Genomic DNA, 21,411 nt, shown 5'->3' with positions numbered 1-21,411 from the left:
GAAATAGCCCGACTTGACTATGTAAAGAGTTGTCACTTTGGATGGGCTAGCACCAGCAGGAGAGTGAATTTGTGTGGGGGGGTGGAGGGTGAGAAAACCTGGATTTGTGCTGGAAATGGCCCACCTGTTGATCACTTTAGATAAGCTATTACCAGCAGGACAGTGGGGTGGGAGGAGGTATTGTTTCATATTCTCTGTGTGTATATAAAGTCTGCTGCAGTTTCCACGGTAAACATCTGATGAAGTGAGCTGTAGCTCACGAAAGCTCATGCTCAAATAAATTGGTTAGTCTCTAAGGTGCCACAAGTACTCCTTTTCTTTTTAAAGAAAATGTTGAAATTGCTAGTTTGTTTTTTTCAAGATCCCAAGAATTAACTGACGTATTTGTGAAGCAGTTCATCTGTGCTTAGGTATAGAAATAATGCGCACAAATAAGAAGTTTCTCCAGTTTCCTCAGGGTAGTGAATCTTTAGTATAGTGAAACCTGTTATAAACATTCATTCAAAAGACCAGCTTAGAGGAGCTAAAAGTGGAAGTGGTACTCAAAGAAATCTTTAGGGATACTTCATAGTAATGGTCTTATGTTAGAGTAGTTCTTGGTAGGTGGTCCTTACTGCGGGTTTCATTGTATTAATCTTCTGGATAAAGTAAGCTAGATGAAAGTAATAAAATTTCATCTTCATTCTTATAAACAAGCAAATCCACAACAAAAAAAACTACGTAAGTGCATTTCTTTTTCACTCTCCAGAGTGACGTAATTTTGCCCTTAGTAAACATTCTGGAGAATTAATATTCTAGAAGTTGTTTCCTTACAATAGAAACCCCAATCTATTCTATACCATAATTATGAATGAGTCAGATTGTTTCAAAATCTATTGTACGTTTTTATTGGGGTTACCAAATGAAAGAGTTTTACTGCAACCATGTTACGTATAAAACAAGCTTTATATATTTTTGCACAAACTTAAAGCTCAGCAAATACAGTTGACTTTAAATTAGTTCAAAAGCAAGGTAGGCTTGAATTATGGTTTTTGAAAGAAGAAGAGCAGAAATCGTATCTTGACTGTACAATATATTTGCTTTAAAGTTAGTTGCAGCCAAACAAATGCCAGCATAAGTAACTGAAAATGCTAGTTTTTTAGAGGTTGACTCACACAACACTTAGTATGTGGGTGCTCAAACTTCTTCACAATCCAGAGCATATCTTAGTATAGAGTTAGTCTGAGGGAACACTTCCCCATTCATGGCCCTCTCCTCCCATTTTTCATCATGCAGCATCTCTCTAACAACTACAGCAGTTGCCTGCATGTTAGTTATTTTTAACTGTTTCTTAATATAATTAAGCAGATGGCAACGAGGAGGAGATAGCACCATGTGATCAGCCAGCTCTCCGCATACCTTCAGTGATCAACAGACCACAATTTGAGAACCTCTGATCTACAAAAATGTGCTGAGGAGCTCTTGAGAATTCTGTTTGCAGTATCAGAGTGGTCTTCTAACCAACTGGTTTGTGGGTCACTGATTACATCAGAGAGAAACGAGCTTCATTTAAAATAAAAAAGTAATCGTATACCCATAAATAGCACTCTGCGGATTCTATACCTACTAGGCTATTGGTCTGTCCCCATGGCCTTTGTGGGGTTCCTTTTGCAGCCCTAATATCCTAAATATTTTGTTGCTTTATCCCCACTCAGCTCCATTGCCCACCAGTTTCTTTCAAAGCACTAATGGAGAGGTCTCCCTTTAAAACAATGCAGGGTACTGTTTCAAATGACTGAAAGGTTGATTGCACACAAGTTGGGGTGCTCCTTTCCTATGGAGCTGTGTGCTACTGCCTAGAGTTCCCATTGTTATGCAGTGGAAAACCAAATCCAGGATGTGAACCTGGTTCTCCTGTGTGTCACTATGTTACTTCAAGGCTACAATGTCGTCTCTGTTAGGAATCTGAGCTTTATTTAAATCTCAACTATAAAATTGGTTACGATGCTGTCACATGGTTTTGAGGCTTGTTCATTTTTCTGATCATTAGCTCTTCCCCTAGTGAGTTTCTCAGTTGTTTCAACTGCATTTTTCTTTTGAACTGTGTTAGCTGTCTCTGATATCAGGTCTTGCATCATCAAGTCAGTCCCTGTTAGCTCTTTAGACTTCCTCTGCCATGTATTTGATCCAGCTGGCCATAAACTGCTACTAACCAGAAAATCACCATTACTTCTGGGCATGCGCTTTCCTTCTTTAGATCTTTTGAGATACGATACCTTGTTTGCCATTACCACAGTTGACAGAAATAGAAATGTGCAAGCAAGAACAAGCACTGCTATTATAATAAAACAAATTAATATCAGAGATTTATTCTTTTCTTCACAATGTTCAGTTTTTGTTGTAATCTGGGTCTTCGTGGTGGTCAAAGGGTCTTGAACTGCAGAAGTAAGATGAAAGCTGGGGGAAAATGTTGACGGTTCCTGACCAAATGTTGATTGAAAGGCGGCTGTCTGCGTTTCAAAAGTAGTAGTTGACTCCCCATTGTAATCTGTGTTTTGCGTAATAAAATTTGTACTGGCTTCAGTGGTACTCTGGTTTTCACTTATGTTTTGGGTAATGGTACCCAAATATCTCTCATTTGTAAACCGGGGACGGTCAGTGTTGTTTGCTCTGATTTGCAAGCACAATGAAAAGATGATCGCAACAATAAAAGCAAAATTACAGCGCCTTGTCAATTTCATGTTCATATCCGGTAGCTACCTGTAAAAATATAAAAATATAGTATTAGCTTAGTAATTCTATGCCTGTATTGATGTTGAAGGTTTGAATTGGAGCTCTGTTGAAATGTTAGGCAGATGCTATATCTACAGTTAGACAACTCTCTCTTTGCAGTAACTTGACTTCATGCATTTTGGGCATGTTATGAAGCGTGTAGCTACTTAAATTCCAGAAGAGTAGGTGTTCCTGTGTTTGGTCTTCAGTATTATTTAACAGATTTCTACAGACTTAAGGAGAAAAAAAGAAAATGAAGAAAAGTTCGGGGGAGGAAGGACATTTCAAATTACTGAGTGATGTTTCATGGGCTGGTGCACGTGACATATGAGGAGAGGCTGGGGGAACTGGGCTTGTTTAGTCTGCAGAAGAGAAGGGGGGAGATGTGATAGCAGCCTTCAGCTACCTGCAGGGGGGTTCCAAAGAGGATGGAGCTCGGTTGTTCTCAGTGGTGGCAGATGACAGAACAAGGAGCAATGGTCTCAAGTTGCAGTGTGGGTGGTCTAGGTTGGATATTAGGAAACACTATTTCACTAGGAGGGTGGTGAAGCACTGGAATAGGTTACCTAGGGAGGTGGTGGAATCTCATCCTAAGGCCTGGCTTGACAAAGCCCTGGCTGGGATGATTTAGTTGGTGTTGGTCCTGCTTTGAGCAGAGGGTTGGACTAGATGACCTCCTGAGGTCTCTTCCAGCCCTGATATTCTATGATTCTATGCGTGCAAATGAGTGAATACTGTCATAGCTCCTTCTCTTTAAAGCTGAGCAAGTTGCACCTTTGAATCAATCACTTCTGCTTTTAGAAATACAGGAGAAAACAATCTAAGGCAGTAGTTCTCAAACTTTTTTTTTCCACGTTGAAAATTGCTGAGGATCTCGGTGGACCACTTAATGATCTTTCCAGATGTTTGTACCTTTAGCTAACTATTATAAAGCACTTTTGATAAAAGCGCTATATAAAAAACCTTAATTAGGTTTTTCTACAAATAAAAGCACACAACTCATATTTTTATATCCATGCTGTTACCTTTCTAATGCGATTGATGTGTCCTTTCTCCCACACCGCAGCAGCCCTCCGAGCTGGAGCTGGGGCTGGGAAGGAGAGCTCTCTCTCCCCAGCAGCTGCAGCCCTGAAGCTGGGGAAAGTCACCTCTTCCTCTGGCTGCCGCAGCCCTGCACATCCCAAATTCCCCCCCACCCCCTCTTCTCTGCCCACTGCCCCCTCCCATCTACCCCTATTCCCCCGAAGGCCACCACCTCACCTTACATGTGTGTTTTCCAGGGTCCAGGCACCTAATTAGTAGCGTCCCGCCTTCACGGCTCCACTAATCACGTGGGTGGCCCTTCATTCTCTCGTGTGCAGCCGCCCAGGTGCACACCTTAGAGGGAACTATCCGCAGACCACCTGAATGGAGCTCGCAGGCCACCAGTGATGCGTGGACCACAGTTTGAGAACCTCTGATCTAAGGAATATTTATAGCCTGTTCCCACCTCCTACTCTCCTGAATGAGTAATGAAGTAATTTTAAAGGGGAGGAAATGTAGCCATGTTTAAAAACAAAAAAAAAGATACCAATTTTACACAATCTTAAAGATGACAGCAGTAAGTTACTGTATCCGCTCATATTAATCCATTAAAGACTGAATGCAGCTGCCAGGCATCTTCTTTAGTAAATTTTCAGCAAACTGTCTCTTTTTTGAGTTTACAGTATTTTTATTGATTTACTGATGATTCTATGGGCTTTTTAAAAAAGAATTGTGCCCTTTTTCTGTAATCTAGATGTATGGATGTTAGCAGTGCAGGAAGCATTCATATTAGCTTGAATATAAGCTGCATTTATTTTAATTCTTAATTACAACTGACAAATTTGAACCAAGCACTGGAGGCAGTCATGCTGCCGGAAGGGGATTGAGTTTGTAACGCAGACAGTGCAAAAGCCCAGCTTGACAGTGTCCCAGTTTCTTTCATATCCATTACATAGATAAAAGAAATGTCTATAGTAGTGCCAAACAAAGTATTTTAAGTATAGTCTATTTCTTTTGGGGATTGAAATGGGGATGAATAAGGAAAAGTGATCTGGAATTTCTTACACAAGATATAAGAAGTAGTAGCGTCACTAAAATGCGAAAAATGTTTTCACTGAAATATGAGAGATTGTGCAAATCACATTGTTACCAACTGCATGTTTCCATTCTACAATTGCACAGTATTCAAATTTGTGCATCATCTTCAGCCATAGAATTTGGCAAGAAGACAGACTGCTCACCTCCAAGTATACCTGCTATAAAGACTGTGACTTAAAAAATTAATACTAACAAAATAAGCAGGTGATGCACTATGCCTAATGCTTAGTGTGCTCTGGTATTGTCTTTCCATTCTTTTTCCCCATATGTAGGTTTTGGGGGGTTTTTTGGTCTATCTGTTGTAACCTGGGTCCTTATTCTTCAAGAAGCTGATCTCCAGCAGGCTTCTGACCATGTATAGAGCTCTTTGCAAGACTGAAGGCCTTACATTATAAATCGTTTGGGGCGTGCAGGGACTTTCTGTGGTTCTACAGTCCCTAGCAAAATGGGATCCACCCAGTCTTGATTGGAATACTTAAATTCTACCAACATACAAAAACAATAATGAAAGTATGAAAATTAACATGATTTTTTTTGGATTGCAGCATTTGCAACCCTCAGATACACTGCTGATTTTGTGTCAGTGATGTAATTTCCTCCAGATTGCATACTTGGGAAAGATATCTGAAATTAGAGGTGATCATCCTTATTATTACCTAGTTTACCTGGTTTTACTTGTGAATATTTCAAATTGCACAATTTTATTCCAGTATTATATAGTATGTTCTGTTTAAATTGGAATGACTAAATATTATGACTGTTCTCACAAATGTGTATTTAAACTACTGCTTTAAAGATTATTCTGCTGAACAAAATACCTTTTCTTCCACTCAAACAAAGCATCTTAGAAAAGATCTATTTACTTTTTAATTATAGTCAAAAGTTGTAACATAACTACCATAGTACCTAATGCATTGAATCACAAATGTGTAGAAAAGTGAACTTGCTAAAGGATTTTTGGCATCTTTGCAGAAGCTGAATAGTGATGTCCTTTAGAGATGCCAGGGTCCTCCAGAAAGTGAGGGAAGTAAGGACTTAATATTCCTGGTATGTCTACTGTGAAAAAACAAAACAAAAAAAAAAACAAAAAACCACACACACACAAAAATACAGATTGAGTTGGGGTTTGGCTTCATGCATCATAAAGAAGTAGTAAAGGGCACAAATGTTTGTTTTCTCTGCAGTTCATATTTAAGTTAAAATTAGACTGTAGTTCTGAGGTAAGGTAAAGTTCCTCCTTTTCAAACTGAGCTGAAAACTAGCTTGTGATATAAGCTGCAGGAGGGGTGAGGTTTTTATCTCAAAATGGTTCCGATTGTTTGTAGAAGATGCCTTGTAACGTGGCAAAAAAGTAGAGGGAGAAAGCTGAAGTAAAACATGTAAATTATTCCCTAGTAGAATGAACTACCCTTTTTAGGTATTTTGAGCCATTTGAGATGGGTCTGCCCCGTACTGTTCCATTCATTATTGTAATGGAAGAATCTCAAACACCTAATGTTTCCATTACACAATTGCAACAGTGCTTCTGCATACTTCCACTGACAGTACAATGAGCCCACTGTTAATTGTAGTGTTCCAGACCAGATGCACTGTTAAAAATAAACTTTGTTGACAAAATGTTAATGGTTTTATTTAAAGTCACAAAAGCAAAGGAATTGATCATTAAAGGTTATCTTTCTCTTTAATTTACCCCTTCATGCTTAGGTATAGATAGGATCTTCTGTTAGTATATAGTAAGATCTACAATACATAGGCAAAACGGGGCTAACTAGTGACTGACACTCTTAATGCTTTCTTCAGACTCTGAAATATAAACTCCCTTTAACATAGTATAACATCTGTATTTTTAGTAAGTTTCCTGTATTCAAGCTAAATAGACTGGTTGGGAAAAGATAGTATTTCACTTCTTGATCGCAGTTGTCAGGGGTATTGTAGTGGCTTGTGTGAAGTTGTGTAAAAACATTTTTTGCATTACAAATTCTAACAAACTCAAAAGCAAAGTGTAAGAAAGCAAATATGGACCTACCTTGCCAGAAGTATGGTCAAATTCAGAGTTGAATTTCAGATTATTCTATTACTTAACCACGCAGTTTCTTGATCTTTTTCTTGGGATTCAACCGACCAGCAATATAAAACAAATGGACTTAGAAGATGGTGATTTATTTTTTTTTAAGTGAATCTAACTAAAATATGTAGTTGTATTTCCTCACTCAAAAAACTAAACCACAGAGATGACACACTTCCTTTCCACTGCAACTCTACCATGACATGTTAGAGGGGGGAGGAAAGCACCAATTTGCTCAAATTAGCTCTCAAAATGACAGGAAGTGCAATAGAAAAAAAAATTCTGTCCTTAGGGCAGAGACTCTCTACTTGCTGCACCATATATGTTTTACCTTTATGCCAGATTATTTCTCCTACATGTTATATAAAAATGGTGTCTCCAGTGCAATCAGTATTTGTTTAACTTTTATTTTTATTGCATGTATTTGTGTGAATTCTGTCTTTACAGAATCTCCAGCTTTGCTAGAAGAGTCCAGGTAATGGCAGCACAGAGAAGCTGGAGGCAAATAGAAGTGTCTCAGATTTCCACACGCTACTGTGGAATTTGACTATAATTTGGGTTAATGGTACCTCGTAAAATTATACCTGCCATGTTAAAAATCTTCTAGATTAATTTTGGAAGGTGACTGTCCTTCTCAAGATGCAGAGCAGCTTTACTTAAAAACTACACAAATCAGAAACTGCCTTAAATTATCTGAAAGATTTAGTTGTTTTCAGAAAATCTAACAAGCACATTTATACTAGTCATTTGGCCACTCTTACATCCAATTAGGCAGTCGGATGCCAAGTTTCAACCTACAGCAAATGCAGTGTGTGAGTTACAAACCCTTCAAAGGAGGATTTGTAATGGAAGTGCCTGAAGATGCTTAATTAGGGCAGCGTCACTATCCTAAATTACCTTTTTTATGTTTCAACATGGGTGTAATTTGCAAGTGTGGAAAAGTGTATACATTGGAGTTTGATGAGGAATCCTTGCTGAGATAATGTTGCCCCTTTACTTTGTAGAGAGAGAATCTAAACTGCGTTATCCAATATGAGCTACAGCTTAATGGTAACAGATGCTATTTGCCTATTGCCTACATGGTCTCTGCAGATCCAGTACAATTGTTTTGGAATATCTGGAGTTGGTATAGGATTACATGCAAGCTAAATCTATTTTTTTCCCCCTACTGTAACCAAGAGAAATCATGGAACAACATGTGAAATGTTTTTTCTTATTTTTCTTAGGTTCAAAACAGGTCAGATCAATGGTGATTTATTGATATACCATGTTCTTCTAACTTTGAAGCCATACTATGCTAAGCCATATGAGATTGTAGTGGACCTCACTCACGCCGGGCCCAGCAATCGCTTTAAAACAGACTTCCTTTCCAAGTGGTTTGTAGTTTTTCCAGGCTTCGCTTATGAAAATGTCTCAGCAGTTTATATTTACAATTGCAACTCTTGGGTAAGGGAATACACCAAATACCACGAGAGGCTTCTGACAGGCCTGAAAGGCAGCAAAAGGCTTATTTTCATAGACTCTCCTGGGAAATTGGCAGAACACATTGAACATGACCAGCAGAAACTTCCAGCTGCTACCTTGGCTTTGGAAGAAGACTTGAAAGTATTCCACAATGCTCTCAAACTGGCCCACAAAGACACCAAAGTTTCTATTAAAGTAAGTCTCATTTAACACCCTTCCTACCAAATTGCTATGTATAATTTGGCATTATAGACATGCATGCTATTTTACTGTCATGAAGTCTTAGGGAGAAATCATGACCAATATAGTTCATGCATAACACTGGTGATAACAGATCTTGTTCATTCTTCATATTCTTAGCTACAGCTACTAAGTTATACTTTCTCTTTCCTTTCTAAGGTTGGGTCTACCGCTGTGCAGGTAACATCAGCAGATCGAACAAGAGTCCTGGGACAGACAGTATTTCTAAATGACATTTACTATGCCTCTGAGATTGAGGAGATATGTCTAGTTGATGAGAATCAGTTCACCTTAACCATTGCCAACCAAGGCACACCACTCACCTTCATGCATCAGGAGTGCGAAGCCATCGTGCAGTCCATCATTCACATACGGACTCGATGGGAGCTGTCACAACCAGACTCCATCCCACAACATACTAAAATCCGTCCAAAGGATGTCCCTGGAACACTACTGAATATAGCATTGCTTAACCTGGGAAGCTCAGACCCTAGTTTACGGTAGAGATCTCTTAACCCTTACCTTGACCAAAATGTGTGCTAATTTATTTCTAAGGTTGCCCCATTAGTAAGTGTTTTACAGCAAACATAATTATTCTTTCACCAAAGTTTCACAAACTTGAAATGTATCTAGGAGTAACATTGATATTTCCCAAAGAAAGATCAACTACTCCATGGTGGGAAAATGAAGCATAAATTATACTAGGTTAACTGTAAAAGTTTTGGAAGTCTTAATTCTTATTCTGAAAAATCTCTTTATCGTTGTAAAAAAAATGTCAATTTTGAAGGATGAGATTGCGTAACAAAATATCGTATGGTTGTTTGCATGCCAGTTCACTTTACTCATCTCATCCTAAAACTCTTCACATCTTTCTCCTGGCTTTGTTTTTAAAAACATAAACTAGAATTCAGTCTTGGGGCATAAGTGGCTGTTTTGCAGCTAGAAAGCAGAATAAACAATAGGAAGATACATATTAGAGATGGCTGGAAACTTTCCAACTGAGCATTCTTCCAGTGGAACAGGCAGGTTCATGTAAATCAAAATGTTCTATGGAAACATCCCTGTCTGAGAGAAAGCAGGTAGGTTTGCTATGGAACCCTGCTTGCTGGGCAGGTTTCTTTCACGAGCCTACCTGGTTTCTTGCCAGGTTAGTCACCTGGCAGGCTGACAAGGCGCTGAGAGTCTGGGAGCTTCCTGGGCTCTCAGCAGCCCACAAGGCCTGTCTTCCAAGCTCCCCAGCATCTCTGCAATCTGCTGACAGGGAGCCTAGAAGCCCTAGATCTCTGGCAGCCCTCCAGAAAAGCTGCCTCAAAGTCGAGGCCTTCAGGGTCCCTGGCTCCAACCTATCAGGTGGACTACCTCAGAAGCGGGGCTTTCACGCTCCCAGCTGCTTGGAATCCCCAGCTTCCAGGCTCCCCAGAGTGCAGGATTTTCGGGGGGACCTCAAACATTTCAAAAAGGTCTGTGAATTTGGAATTCCTGTTCTGTGAAAAATTAAAAAATTTCAGTTTTTCAGTTTTGGAAAGAATATTTTTTTGAAATTTCAGAATTTATAATGGGAATTCCAGTTCCTAGCCAGCTTTGTATATGTGTATGTACCTATATAGACACAGTATAATATACAGACATGTGCCATTTAATTTTTATAGGATATGTTGTTCTCTGTGGGGAAAAAGGTGACAATATTTCCTGCATTCATTTTAATGCATAGGAGAATTCTAAAGTTGCCTTATTGCCATTACTGTGTAAAATGTACCTGTGTAAGACATAAGCACTTCAATGTTACATGTGCAATATTTAAGGAGAGATTTTCCGAGGATGAACTGGTTTTAGTCACAATCTCAAAAATACCTAAATTCAAATGTACACATTGATTTTATATGGGTCTGAAAAACCCTGGGTCAGGTTTTTGCTTGGTAGCCCTCTTCTCTTCCTTCCTCCCTCCCCCCTACGTATCATTCTAATCTGTTGCATCCAAGAGTAACTAGACATGGAGCCCTTCAGTGATGCTCTTTCAGTTTGTCAGAGAGGGTTATTAGGAGAAGGAGCTTAAGCCCTAGCCCTGAGCCTCCTCCCACACCCCAAACTCCTCATCCCCAGCTCAACCCCACCCCAGAGCCCCCACCCCAAGCCAGAGCCCTCGTCCCCCCAATCCTCTGCCCCAGCCCTGAGCCCCCTCCTGTACCATGAACCTCTGCACCCAAAACCCCTCAGCCCCCCAATCCTCTGCCCCAGCCCTGAGCCCCCCCCGCACCATGAATCCCTGCACCCAAAACCCCTCATCCACAGCCAGAGCCCTCAGCCCCCCCACACCCAACCCTCTGCCCTACCCCTGAGCCCCTCCCAAACCCCCAGAGCCCTCACCCCCCCCCCTACATGGTGCAATATAGGGAAACTGTTAATCACTTATTGTTTCCCGTCCATTTGTATATTATTTAAAAGAATATGTATCAGCTTACCAGGCAGGTGTGTGGGCGGGGGTTGGGGGGAGTGGGAGGAGGACTTGGACCTGTTCTGGGCACCATCAAAATTATACAAACCTGCCGTCCCTGTTGGCATGGCAACACTAGACTGAATTTTAAGAGACATTAATACCACTCTTCTACTGTTTTTAATGGAATTATTTATTGTGTACACATTTTTTTAGATGCATAGGAAAAAAATTTAAATTGCATCACTTATGTTTTGTTGCAGGTCTGCTGCCTATAATCTTCTGTGTGCCTTAACCTGTACCTTTAATTTAAAGATTGAGGGCCAGTTACTGGAGACTTCAGGTCTGTGTATCCCTGCCAACAACACCCTTTTTATTGTGTCAATTAGTAAGACTCTGGCAGCTAATGAGCCACACCTTACCTTAGAGTTTTTGGAAGAGTGTATTTCTGGATTTAGCAAATCTAGTAAGTAGCATTCATTTTCTCTAATGCTAACACTGAATTTGAAACGGTTCAAGCTTTTCAGTTCTGTTATAGAGTTAATAAATGTTCTCATGTTATTGAGTCAGTCCATTAGCACAGTAGGCTTCAATTAGAAATGCAGCCTAAAGCATCTGCAGGTGCTTTTCAAGTTTAGCCATTATATCTGTGACCTAATCAGCAAGTGGTGAAGTGCTCTGGAACCAAGCAGTGTCAAGATACAGACTGGAATCTGCTCGTATGGAGAACATTGTAAAGACAAGATTACCTCATTCACAGAACTGTTTGAACAGTACCCTCTTTTTTTTATAGAATCAATGTCTAGACATTCTTTAGACTTTTTGATATTAACATAAGACAAATTGTACAAGTGGTTTCAGTGGTTTACAATGATAATGCTTTTTAGGTAACATCTTACTGTATATTAGCTCTTCCACATCACTTCTGAAAGTTGTGTACAATGATTACTTTGGTGAGGGTTACTTTAGTGTCACAAATTCACCAGAAATAAACACAAATCACAATCGGAGTTCCATGTTGGTGATAAACTCTGAAGTCTAGAAAATATATGCCCAAAAGATATGTAGGATCTTTCCTCTACACACATTGTTAATAATCTAAAAGAGACACACAGAATTTGAATTCTAATCCAGGGTCTGATTCTCTTCTAACCTTGGCTGTATCTTGGAACATAGCTGCCTTTCTTTCCTCATGTGTAAAATAGGGATTATACCTACTTCATGAGGGTGTTGAAGATTAACGTTTTGAAAGCACATTGCAGATGAAAAGTACTATGTAAATTCTTAATATTAATGTGTTTACGAGCTTTGAGCCCCTTTCTCTTACATTTCTTCAGCATGAATTAAGATGTCACTCTTCTTTCCAGCTTTCTAAAGATGTATGTTGTGGATGTCACTAGAACAGTATGTTTCTTTTTAAAGCTTTACCTTTCACACAATAATCCTACTTCTGATCTTTTACAGTTTTTTTGTCTAGGTACCTAGACTTTATCTTTGGACAATAAAATTGTAAAGAAAAGTGCTTGCAAATAATTCTGCACATGTAAAGAGAAGAGACCATCAATGGCCTTCTGTTACAATAACATTAGTTTTTGATTTCAGGTATTGAACTGAAACACCTTTGCCTGGAATATATGACTCCCTGGTTGTCGAATCTGGTCCGATTCTGTAAGCACAATGATGATGCTAAACGCCAGCGAGTCACAGCTATTCTTGATAAGCTTATAACAATGACAATAAATGAGAAACAGATGTATCCTTCCATTCAAGCAAAGATATGGGGAAGTCTTGGACAGGTACTGACTGCATAAATTCATTATCGCCTTTAACAGCAAAGTGTAAATGAGATATAGGTTATAATCCGCATGCGCACACACACACTCCCTTCTTTTTTGTCCTATGATTGCATGGATATCAATGGACCACTTGCCTTGAATGGTCCTTTGAATATGTGTTAACTGCTTTGCTTAACAATCTCTTCCGCCTTGTATTTAGCTGTGACACACTGGTCTGGTCTACACTATAGAGTTAAGTCAATGTAAGCTGCCTGCACTACAGTGTTGCTCCCACCAGTGTAAGTCACCCACTACACCGACCTAATAACTCCATTTCCACGAGAGGTGTAGCACTTAGGTTGATGTAGTTAAGTCAATGCAGTGTTAGTGTAGATACTGCGTCAACTGTTCCAGGTGTCAGCCCCGGTGGCTGACAGCCAGAGCTCCACTGCCTGGACCTCCCGCTGTCAGTGCATCACAGTGCCACATACTGATAATTAAATTGGTGCAAGTGCTCCTAATGAGGACGCGCACCACCGACAGAAGGCGCTAGTGTGGACATGCCGAACTGCAGTGGCTGTAGGTCAGTGTAACTTAACTTTGTAGTGTAGACTTGCCTGAAGTGTCTACACTTAAATTTTGCTCCCTGCAATTTAACTGCCCCATTATGCCGACTTAACTCCACCTCCACATGCAGCATAAAATCAAGGTCAATGTAGTTGGGCTGACGCAATGTCAGTGTACACGCTGCATTGCTTATGTCGACTGTTACTGGCTTTCAAGAGCCATCCCATAATGCCCCACACTATCAGTGCAATTGATACAAGCGATCCTGATGAGGATGTGCACTGCCGACACAAGGAGCAAAGTGTAGACATGCACAAGTGATGTAATTACTGCGGTAGCTGTATGCCAGTGTAAGTTAGGTCAAGTTAATTTTGTAGTTAAATGTGGCCTCTGAGTACCTTTTCCAGACCAGCAGAAGAGCTCTGTGTAGCTTGAAAGTTTTTCACCAACAGAAGTTCGTCCAATAAAGATATTACCTCACCCACCTTGTTTTTTTAATATCATGGGACTAACATGGCTACAATAACACTGCAAACAGGCATTCTACAGTCATTTAATATTAGTGCCAAAACAGTTTTCTTCTTTTAACAGCACGTCAGTATATTAACCGTGTATGTTGATCGCAGCACACACAACTTCTCGTAAAGTTTCCTATTAACATTAAATATTGAGCTCTGGCTTTTAATAACACATTCCTGGCTTCTACAGAAACCTGAAAATTCAGGAAGTATCTTTGTATGCAGCGTTGTTGTAGCCCAGACCTGAAGAAGAGCTCTGGATAAGCTTGAAAGCTTGTCTCTCTCTCTCTCTCTCTCTCTCTCTCTCACGAACAGAAGTTGGTCCAATAAAAGATATTCTCATCCACCTTGTCTAGGAAATATCTTTGGCATTCCTGTTATAACCATAATAGTTGCATGGATACTTCAAGAGCAGGCATAAAAGCTCCTTGTTTAAACCAACAAAATTGAACACGTTCCATAATATGTTAATATGGGCAAATAGTATGACAGCCCCTCTCCCCAATGGCCTCTAACCTAATTATGAATTAAGCTCAAAAGTCTGTTCCCAGAAGAGAGAAGTTGGAGGAGAGGAAAAATGGCTTTCAGAGGTATGCCATTAATATGGAAAGTTTCAATTAAAAAAACAGCTTCACTCGCTGTGAGGATGTCTGCTTGTTTGCTTGACTGACTATTGGCCACCTGCTGGCTGACATGACCTCCTTTTAGTTACACTCCTTCCCTTTTTCCCCTTCTCATGCTCTTTTTTAGTCTTGTCACCACATGATGTTGCAACACACTTGCAGCCAAATTACTTTGAGACAAATTGTGACTGCCACCAAAATTGGTGAGCTGCCTCTCCTGTTTGATCGACTTCAGTCACTAAAAAACAGAATAGTTTGCAACCCTGGACCATATCAGTAAGACTGTCATTTATATTATGCCATTGCCAATATGAAAGTCAATTATCAGGCAAACATAGAGAATGCGGAATTACAGGGTGAAATCTTGGCTTCTTTGAAGTCAGTGGGAGTTTTGCCATTGAATTCTATGGAGCCAAGATTTTATCCAAGTTCTTAAATGGTGAAAACTACAATGGATTGAAACCAGCAGCCAAACACTGTATGTGGCCTAATTCAATCGTTTGTACCATTTTGTCTGGATACTTAAGGAAGAACATTCTCTGCATTGCTGACTGGTATATCTGTATTAAATACATAGCTTTCTCACAGCCTAAAAAATCTTGCAAGATGTCAGTGCGGTTTTATTGATAGCTAAGGTCACGTCTGGCTAATACTTTAGGCAATACCTTACATAAACAATAAGATCTGTTCTTGATTTTTAAAAAGAAAACAGATTTGCTATACCTTAAAAATCCCAAAGCATCCGATGAAGTGAGCTGTAGCTCACGAAAGCTTATGCTCAAATAAATTGGTTAGTCTCTAAGGTGCCACAAGTACTCCTTTTCTTGTTGCGAATACAGACTAACACGGCTGCTACTCTGAAACCTTAAAAATCCCAGTGCATAGTTTCCAAATTGTTGCTCTAAATAATACTTATCTAACATCTTAGATTCAAATGGCAACTAGAAAGCAATGCAAACTAAATCCTCACAATCTAACTCCACAGTTGTGAAGCGCACACACTTAAAATTTACATTCATAATAAAACTTGGAGGGGTTCATCTTAATTCAGATGTAACAATGTAAACATGATGTTAAATTAAGCATGGTTATCTTTGCTGAAAAATCACTGAAACTGGTGCTGTAATTTACACCACATACATATATTCAAGTAATAAATCTAAGTGTTTACTTGTCTAGCAGGCTGCTTAATTCAGATTGTTACACCTGAATTTCATGTAACTGACGTTAACAAGCAAATGATTACTTATTTTCTCCAATAGATAACAGATCTACTTGATGTAGTGCTGGACAGTTTCATCAAAACCAGTGCCACAGGGGGCTTGGGATCCATAAAAGCTGAGGTTATGGCAGACACAGCTGTAGCACTGGCTTCTGGAAATGTGAAATTGGTTTCAAGCAAAGTGAGTGTTTCCGTTCCTTAACTTACTCTTAAGTCAGTCAGTAAGTTGACACTGCTCTTTGGTACCAGCTCTAAACAGTGGTACAATAGTATTTTAAAATGTGTTCTTAATGGAAACATTTTAAAGTTTAATTGTAATAGTGTTTGAGTGAAACTTTGAGCCCTATTTTTGCTTTAATTAAAAGAAAATGTTTGCTCCCTTTCAGGTAATAGGGAGGATGTGCAAAATAATCGACAAGACTTGTCTGTCTCCAACTCCGACATTAGAGCAACACCTGATGTGGGATGATATTGCCATTCTAGCTCGTTACATGCTGATGCTCTCCTTTAACAATTCTCTTGATGTGGCAGCACATCTCCCCTACCTCTTCCATGTAGTTACTTTGTTGGTGGCCACTGGTCCTCTTTCTCTTAGAGCTTCCACCCATGGCCTGGTCATCAACATCATTCATTCTCTGTGCACTTGTTCACAACTTCACTTTAGTGGTAAGTTCTTACGAAATACTATATTACGTTGATCACGCATTAGTTTACTTTGCTTTAGCAAATGTCTCCGTGACCTGTTCCCATCCCATTCTCCCCCACCCTCATTTCTATGAAGCTACTGTATCTGAGGGCAGGTCTACACTATGGGATTAAGTCAACCTAAGTTACGCAACTCCAGCTATGTGAATAAAGTAGCTGAAATCGACTTTACTTAGGTCAACTTATTGCATTGTCTACACCATGCTGGGTCGATGGGAGAAACTCTCCCATCAACTTACCTTATGCTTCTCGTTCTGGTGGAGTACCAGAGTTGATGGGAGAGCGATCGGCGGTCGATTTAGCGGGTCTTTACTAGACCCACTAAATTGACTCCCAGTGGATTGATCACCACATCCTAGATCCACAGTAAGTGGAAACAAGCCCTGAGACCACAAGTGGCACTGCGGTGATGTATTTTCACACCACTAGTAACGGTGAACTCTAGTTCAGTACTAGGTTGAGGTCAGAGCTTTCTTGTGCTTGATCCAGTATGGCCAATGGCTACAGTGGAGTGGTAGAAATTTATCACCTGTGATGGTCATAAATTCAGAGAACTTACAATAAGAGACAATATTTCCAATTCATTTAACAGGAGTTAATTATAGGATAACAATAGGGTGGCTGAGATGGATAGTTGAAACAAAAGTGAGTCATTTAATCAATCTTTAATCTTTATCGCTCACAAATAGCAATCTTCTAGAACACTCAAGTTTTGTTTCTCTTCTGGGGTTTTGAAAGTGTTGTGTTACTGTTCATCTTTGCGAGAGATTGCCGCATGGGTGTATGGCTAGAATGAATGAGGATTGGGCTAAAAACTGATTAGCTGATTTAGGGCAGATCTTTAATGTAAATAATGACTAAAGGGAGTGGCTTGTTTGGAAAAGGGGTGAGGTGGACACATTATCGACAAGGATTTTCGTGATGTAGATGAAGAGGAAACTGTGTCTGTGCTCTAATTGGCTGAAATTCTTCTGTTGAATAGATGTATAGAATACCAGGTAACCAAAATGTCACTTGTGTAAGACGATTGTGAAACTAAAAGAGGATACCTTACATGCTGTTATATTTTTGCTGTTTTTCAATGATCCAAAGATAAAACTTACTGTGAGAACCAATAGAGTTAAAACCCACTAGCAAGTATGTCTTCATAGCATCTTATCACAAAAGTGGAGGCATGAAAGCATGTTAAAGGAACCTTAACACTTACAATATTTTGCACATATATATAGTGCCATTATCCAAGAATCTGAAAGCGCGTTGTATATACTAAGAATTAAGCCTCACAACAGCCCGGAGTTATAGGTAGGTATCTCTAGTTTACTGATGGGTGAACTGAAGCATAGTGAAGTTAAAGGCCAGATTTACAAAAGTGTCGAGCACCCACAACAGTGATTTCAAAAGAGTTCAGCTTCCATTTAGGCTTTAAAATGAAGTGGCCAGATTTTCCAAAATGCTCAGAACCTTACAGCTCCCATTCAGAAAATCGGGGCCTAAATGACCAGAATAGAACTCAGCAGCACTGCCTCCCAATACCAGCTGTTAACTGTGTTCTGTACCCTTTTCATTCTGTCGCCCACCTCAGAGAGAGAGTTTGTGGAACCACCTCCCCTGACCAAATTCCCTACTGCTTGTTTTCTTTCAAACTATTTAATTCTCCTGACCACATTTTGAGAATCGGTGCACTGGCCACACACAGTGGCATAAATGCACGCCAATAGCATGTAAAACAGTTTTAAAACAGGCAGAACAGTACACGATATCTCTTCTTCTCCCTTCCACCCCCCCCCCCGACCCCCTTGAAGGTCATCCACTTCCTAGAATACATGCTTACACCTTAAAAATGGGCTCTTGGTCTTGAAGGTACTTTTTGAAATGTGGGATGGGATTCAATATATTAAATGTAACTTGTAAATTCTTAATTAACAGAGGAGACGAAGCAAGTTTTGAGACTCAGCTTGACAGAGTTCTCGCTGCCCAAGTTTTATTTGCTGTTTGGAATCAGCAAAGTGAAATCAGCAGCTGTCATAGCATTCCGATCCAGTTATCGGGATAGGTCATTCTCTCCTGGTTCCTACGAGAGGGAGACTTTTGCACTGACTTCCCTGGAAACAGTTACTGAAGCTCTGCTGGAGATCATGGAGGTATGATTTGTAAGACCATGAGAAACTAATAAAAGCAGTGAATTATAGCATAGTATTGCATATACTATCAAGCAAGCAGCATAAGAGGATATCAGCTTCCTGACTTAGCTTAGCACTAAGTGCTTAAATAAGGAATAGCTCACTAAGAATTAAAAGCAGATACGTATTTTAAATAGGTGCTTTTCCTTAAGGTTACATGTATTCAATATCTTTTTTTTAGGCTTGTATGAGAGATATTCCAACATGCAAGTGGCTGGACCAGTGGACAGACCTAGCACAAAAGTATGTTGTGATTCACAGAAACATAACCTATAACTGCATGTGTAGTAGATGTGCATCTCTTGATTTTTTTCACTACACAGGCTTTTGGAAACAAACTTGTTTAATACAACTCACTTCTATTTCTTACAGGTTTGCTTTCCAATATAATCCATCTCTGCAACCAAGAGCACTTGTCGTCTTTGGCTGTATCAGTAAACGAGTGTCACATGGGCAAATAAAACAAATAATCCGAATTCTTAGCAAGGTATATAGTTCTTTGTTTTTCTTGATGTAACTCATAGAATAGCTCCTTTAACAGCCAAATAATTTTGTGTCTCAATTAAATTTTGGATTCAGGAGAATTTATTGACTGACACATTTTAGCGTGAATTTTTATGCAGAATAAGGAATTGCTGCATAAATGAAAATCTAGTTTTTGTAGCCAAACTGTTTCTGATCAGAATAAATGTGGTGGGACTGAATTTGATTCCTCTTTAGTAATTTTACCCAGTGTTGCTGCTCATACAAAAAAATAGAACGGCTAGATAATTTATCTCGGACTGAATTTGGAGTATTGCATTGAGGCTGAATCTAAAAGCTCAGTACTTAGCTGCATCTGCATAACTGTGAAGGAAGTTATAAATTTAATAGCTGTGAAAAGCAAATAAAGTAACTTAAAGAGAATTTGAATAAAGTGCCTACCATTTATGCAAGTGAAATATTTTAAAACTATGCAGTTAGCTTAGTAATGGTGTCCATGATACCAAACAAGATCATAAAGCTGTGTTTAATTGTGGGTGACTGGTATACCAAAAAGATTAATTGCCCTTGAGCATTTTATTATTCAATTCAGTTTCGTAGACATAAAATTTAGGTGAACAGTATCTGAAATATCAGGACTACTCAGTCCCTCTAATATAGTACCTCCACTGATCCTTAAAATAACAGTACAGCACCTTAACTTTTTTATATGCACCATGAAACATTTTCTAGGTTTGTCATCCTCACTGACAATACTTCAGAATCGTTTTAAAACAAAACGAAATCAAAACTGCTGTTAATTATTGGTTAGAACTTTGGTCTTTAGATCCTGTTTTTTAATAAAAAACAAATGTTTTTTCCGTTTTTCCAAAAAGGGACTTGAGAGCTGTTTAAAAGGGCCTGATAATTACAACAGCCAAGTTCTTATAGAAGCCACAGTTATCGCACTAACCAAGCTGCAGCCACTTCTTAATAAGGTAAATAACACTGATAAAACCATGAATCTGTTCTGTAAATGAAAACTATAAACATGTTTAACCTCAAAAATATTAATACAAATTGTGAACTTCATCTCTGGCAATATTCCTGTTCCTTTACTCTAAAAGTAATTCCTGCTCAAAGGGAAATCAAAAATGTCACTGCTTTGTATTTGAGACCCTCTCTGCAAAAACTTTGGAAAAGCTGAGCTTGCATGGGGTTGTCTGGTAAAGCAGAATTATGGGCAAAAAGAACATGAGCCACAGCAAGGTTTGAAAGAGGTTATTTCATGATCTGCTCTCCTGAGCTCTTCAGCTTTTTTGGCATTCCAATCTGTGACGACTGGCACAGGTCTTCTGGATCATGGTTTGTCATAAAAGCTAGTCTCATTTGACTTGAAATGTTCCAGTCATCAAGTTCATGACTTTGTCAACCCAGCAGTTTGCATACAGTTATGAATCTCTGTAAAATTTCCTTGCAGAGTTGTACTGCACACACTCTCAAAGGGTCACAGTACATTTGAAAATGGGGTGAAGCGCTCGAATCTGGGCATTACTGGAAGAGGGTGGCTAGCTCCGTAAAGTCTCTTCCGCTTGCAACTGACCTTGTAAATATGTTCTAAAGAGAAATTAACTTCCAGAAATTTTCTTGATATATGCATTTGGAAGGCATATTAATGTAATGTTCATCTTCCATACACATCAAAGAATTTAAGCAAACATTAGTGATCTGTCTGAAGGATCTTCTGGTGATTTTACCATTTGCTATTTCATCCTTATCTTGATAACTTTATTTTGTATTAGCAGCGTTGTTTGCTGAGCCAACTGGATGGCATTATATAGGGTTTAGAACTGACAATGAGTTGTAGGAATTAGTTGTGCCTTAGTATTTCAGGTTCAGTTTTTATGTTGATATGTCGTGAACTTACACTTTAGTACAGAAGTTTAATTTGAGTATTTATTGTAAAGACAATGAAGGCCACGTAGCCTTTGGAAGTTCTGCTTCATTTCACTTAAAGTCTAATAGTTTGACTCTACCTCAGTAAAATATAAAGCTAGTAACTTTGGACCAAAAAGAAAAGGAGTACTATTGGCACCCTAGAGACTAACCAATTTATTTGAGCATAAGCAAGCTGTAGCTCATGAAAGCTTATGCTCAAATAAATTGGTTAGTCTCTAAGGTGCCACAAGTACTCCTTTTCTTTTTGCGAATACAGACTAACACGGCTGCTACTCTGAAACCTAACTTTGGACCCTGATCCTGCAAGTCTGTCTGGTGTATATCTCGG

General features: G+C 39.3%; 2 protein-coding genes across 6 annotated transcripts in view; one reads left to right on the top strand and one right to left on the bottom strand.

Annotated features, from left to right (window-relative positions):
- Nucleotides 1–21,411, top strand: part of NF1 (neurofibromin 1) — a 170,139-nt gene that overhangs the window by 118,650 nt on the left and 30,078 nt on the right. For all 5 annotated transcript variants that reach the window (XR_012665362.1, XM_048824502.2, XM_048824501.2 and 2 more), the window contains 10 exons: nucleotides 8,164–8,596; nucleotides 8,801–9,141; nucleotides 11,336–11,538; nucleotides 12,675–12,868; nucleotides 15,818–15,958; nucleotides 16,164–16,443; nucleotides 18,409–18,623; nucleotides 18,844–18,905; nucleotides 19,035–19,149; nucleotides 20,021–20,122. Coding sequence is in view for 4 of the 5 variants with exons in the window: in XM_048824502.2 (XP_048680459.2) it covers nucleotides 8,164–8,596; nucleotides 8,801–9,141; nucleotides 11,336–11,538; nucleotides 12,675–12,868; nucleotides 15,818–15,958; nucleotides 16,164–16,443; nucleotides 18,409–18,623; nucleotides 18,844–18,905; nucleotides 19,035–19,149; nucleotides 20,021–20,122 (2,086 nt within the window). In the remaining variant the exon portion in view is untranslated. The remainder of the gene's footprint in view (nucleotides 1–8,163; nucleotides 8,597–8,800; nucleotides 9,142–11,335; nucleotides 11,539–12,674; nucleotides 12,869–15,817; nucleotides 15,959–16,163; nucleotides 16,444–18,408; nucleotides 18,624–18,843; nucleotides 18,906–19,034; nucleotides 19,150–20,020; nucleotides 20,123–21,411) is intronic.
- EVI2A (ecotropic viral integration site 2A) lies at nucleotides 872–7,144 on the bottom strand. The gene is made up of 2 exons (XM_075120841.1): nucleotides 6,899–7,144; nucleotides 872–2,739 (listed from the first exon to the last, which is right to left on the bottom strand). The coding sequence occupies exon 2, from the start codon at nucleotides 2,724–2,726 to the stop codon at nucleotides 1,956–1,958; it is 771 nt and encodes a 256-aa protein (XP_074976942.1). The 5' UTR covers nucleotides 2,727–2,739; nucleotides 6,899–7,144; the 3' UTR covers nucleotides 872–1,955.

The sequence above is a fragment of the Caretta caretta genome, chromosome 17, assembly GCF_965140235.1.
Source record: "Caretta caretta isolate rCarCar2 chromosome 17, rCarCar1.hap1, whole genome shotgun sequence".
NCBI lineage: Eukaryota > Metazoa > Chordata > Testudines > Cheloniidae > Caretta > Caretta caretta.
This window is presented reverse-complemented; position numbering and strand designations above follow the sequence as displayed.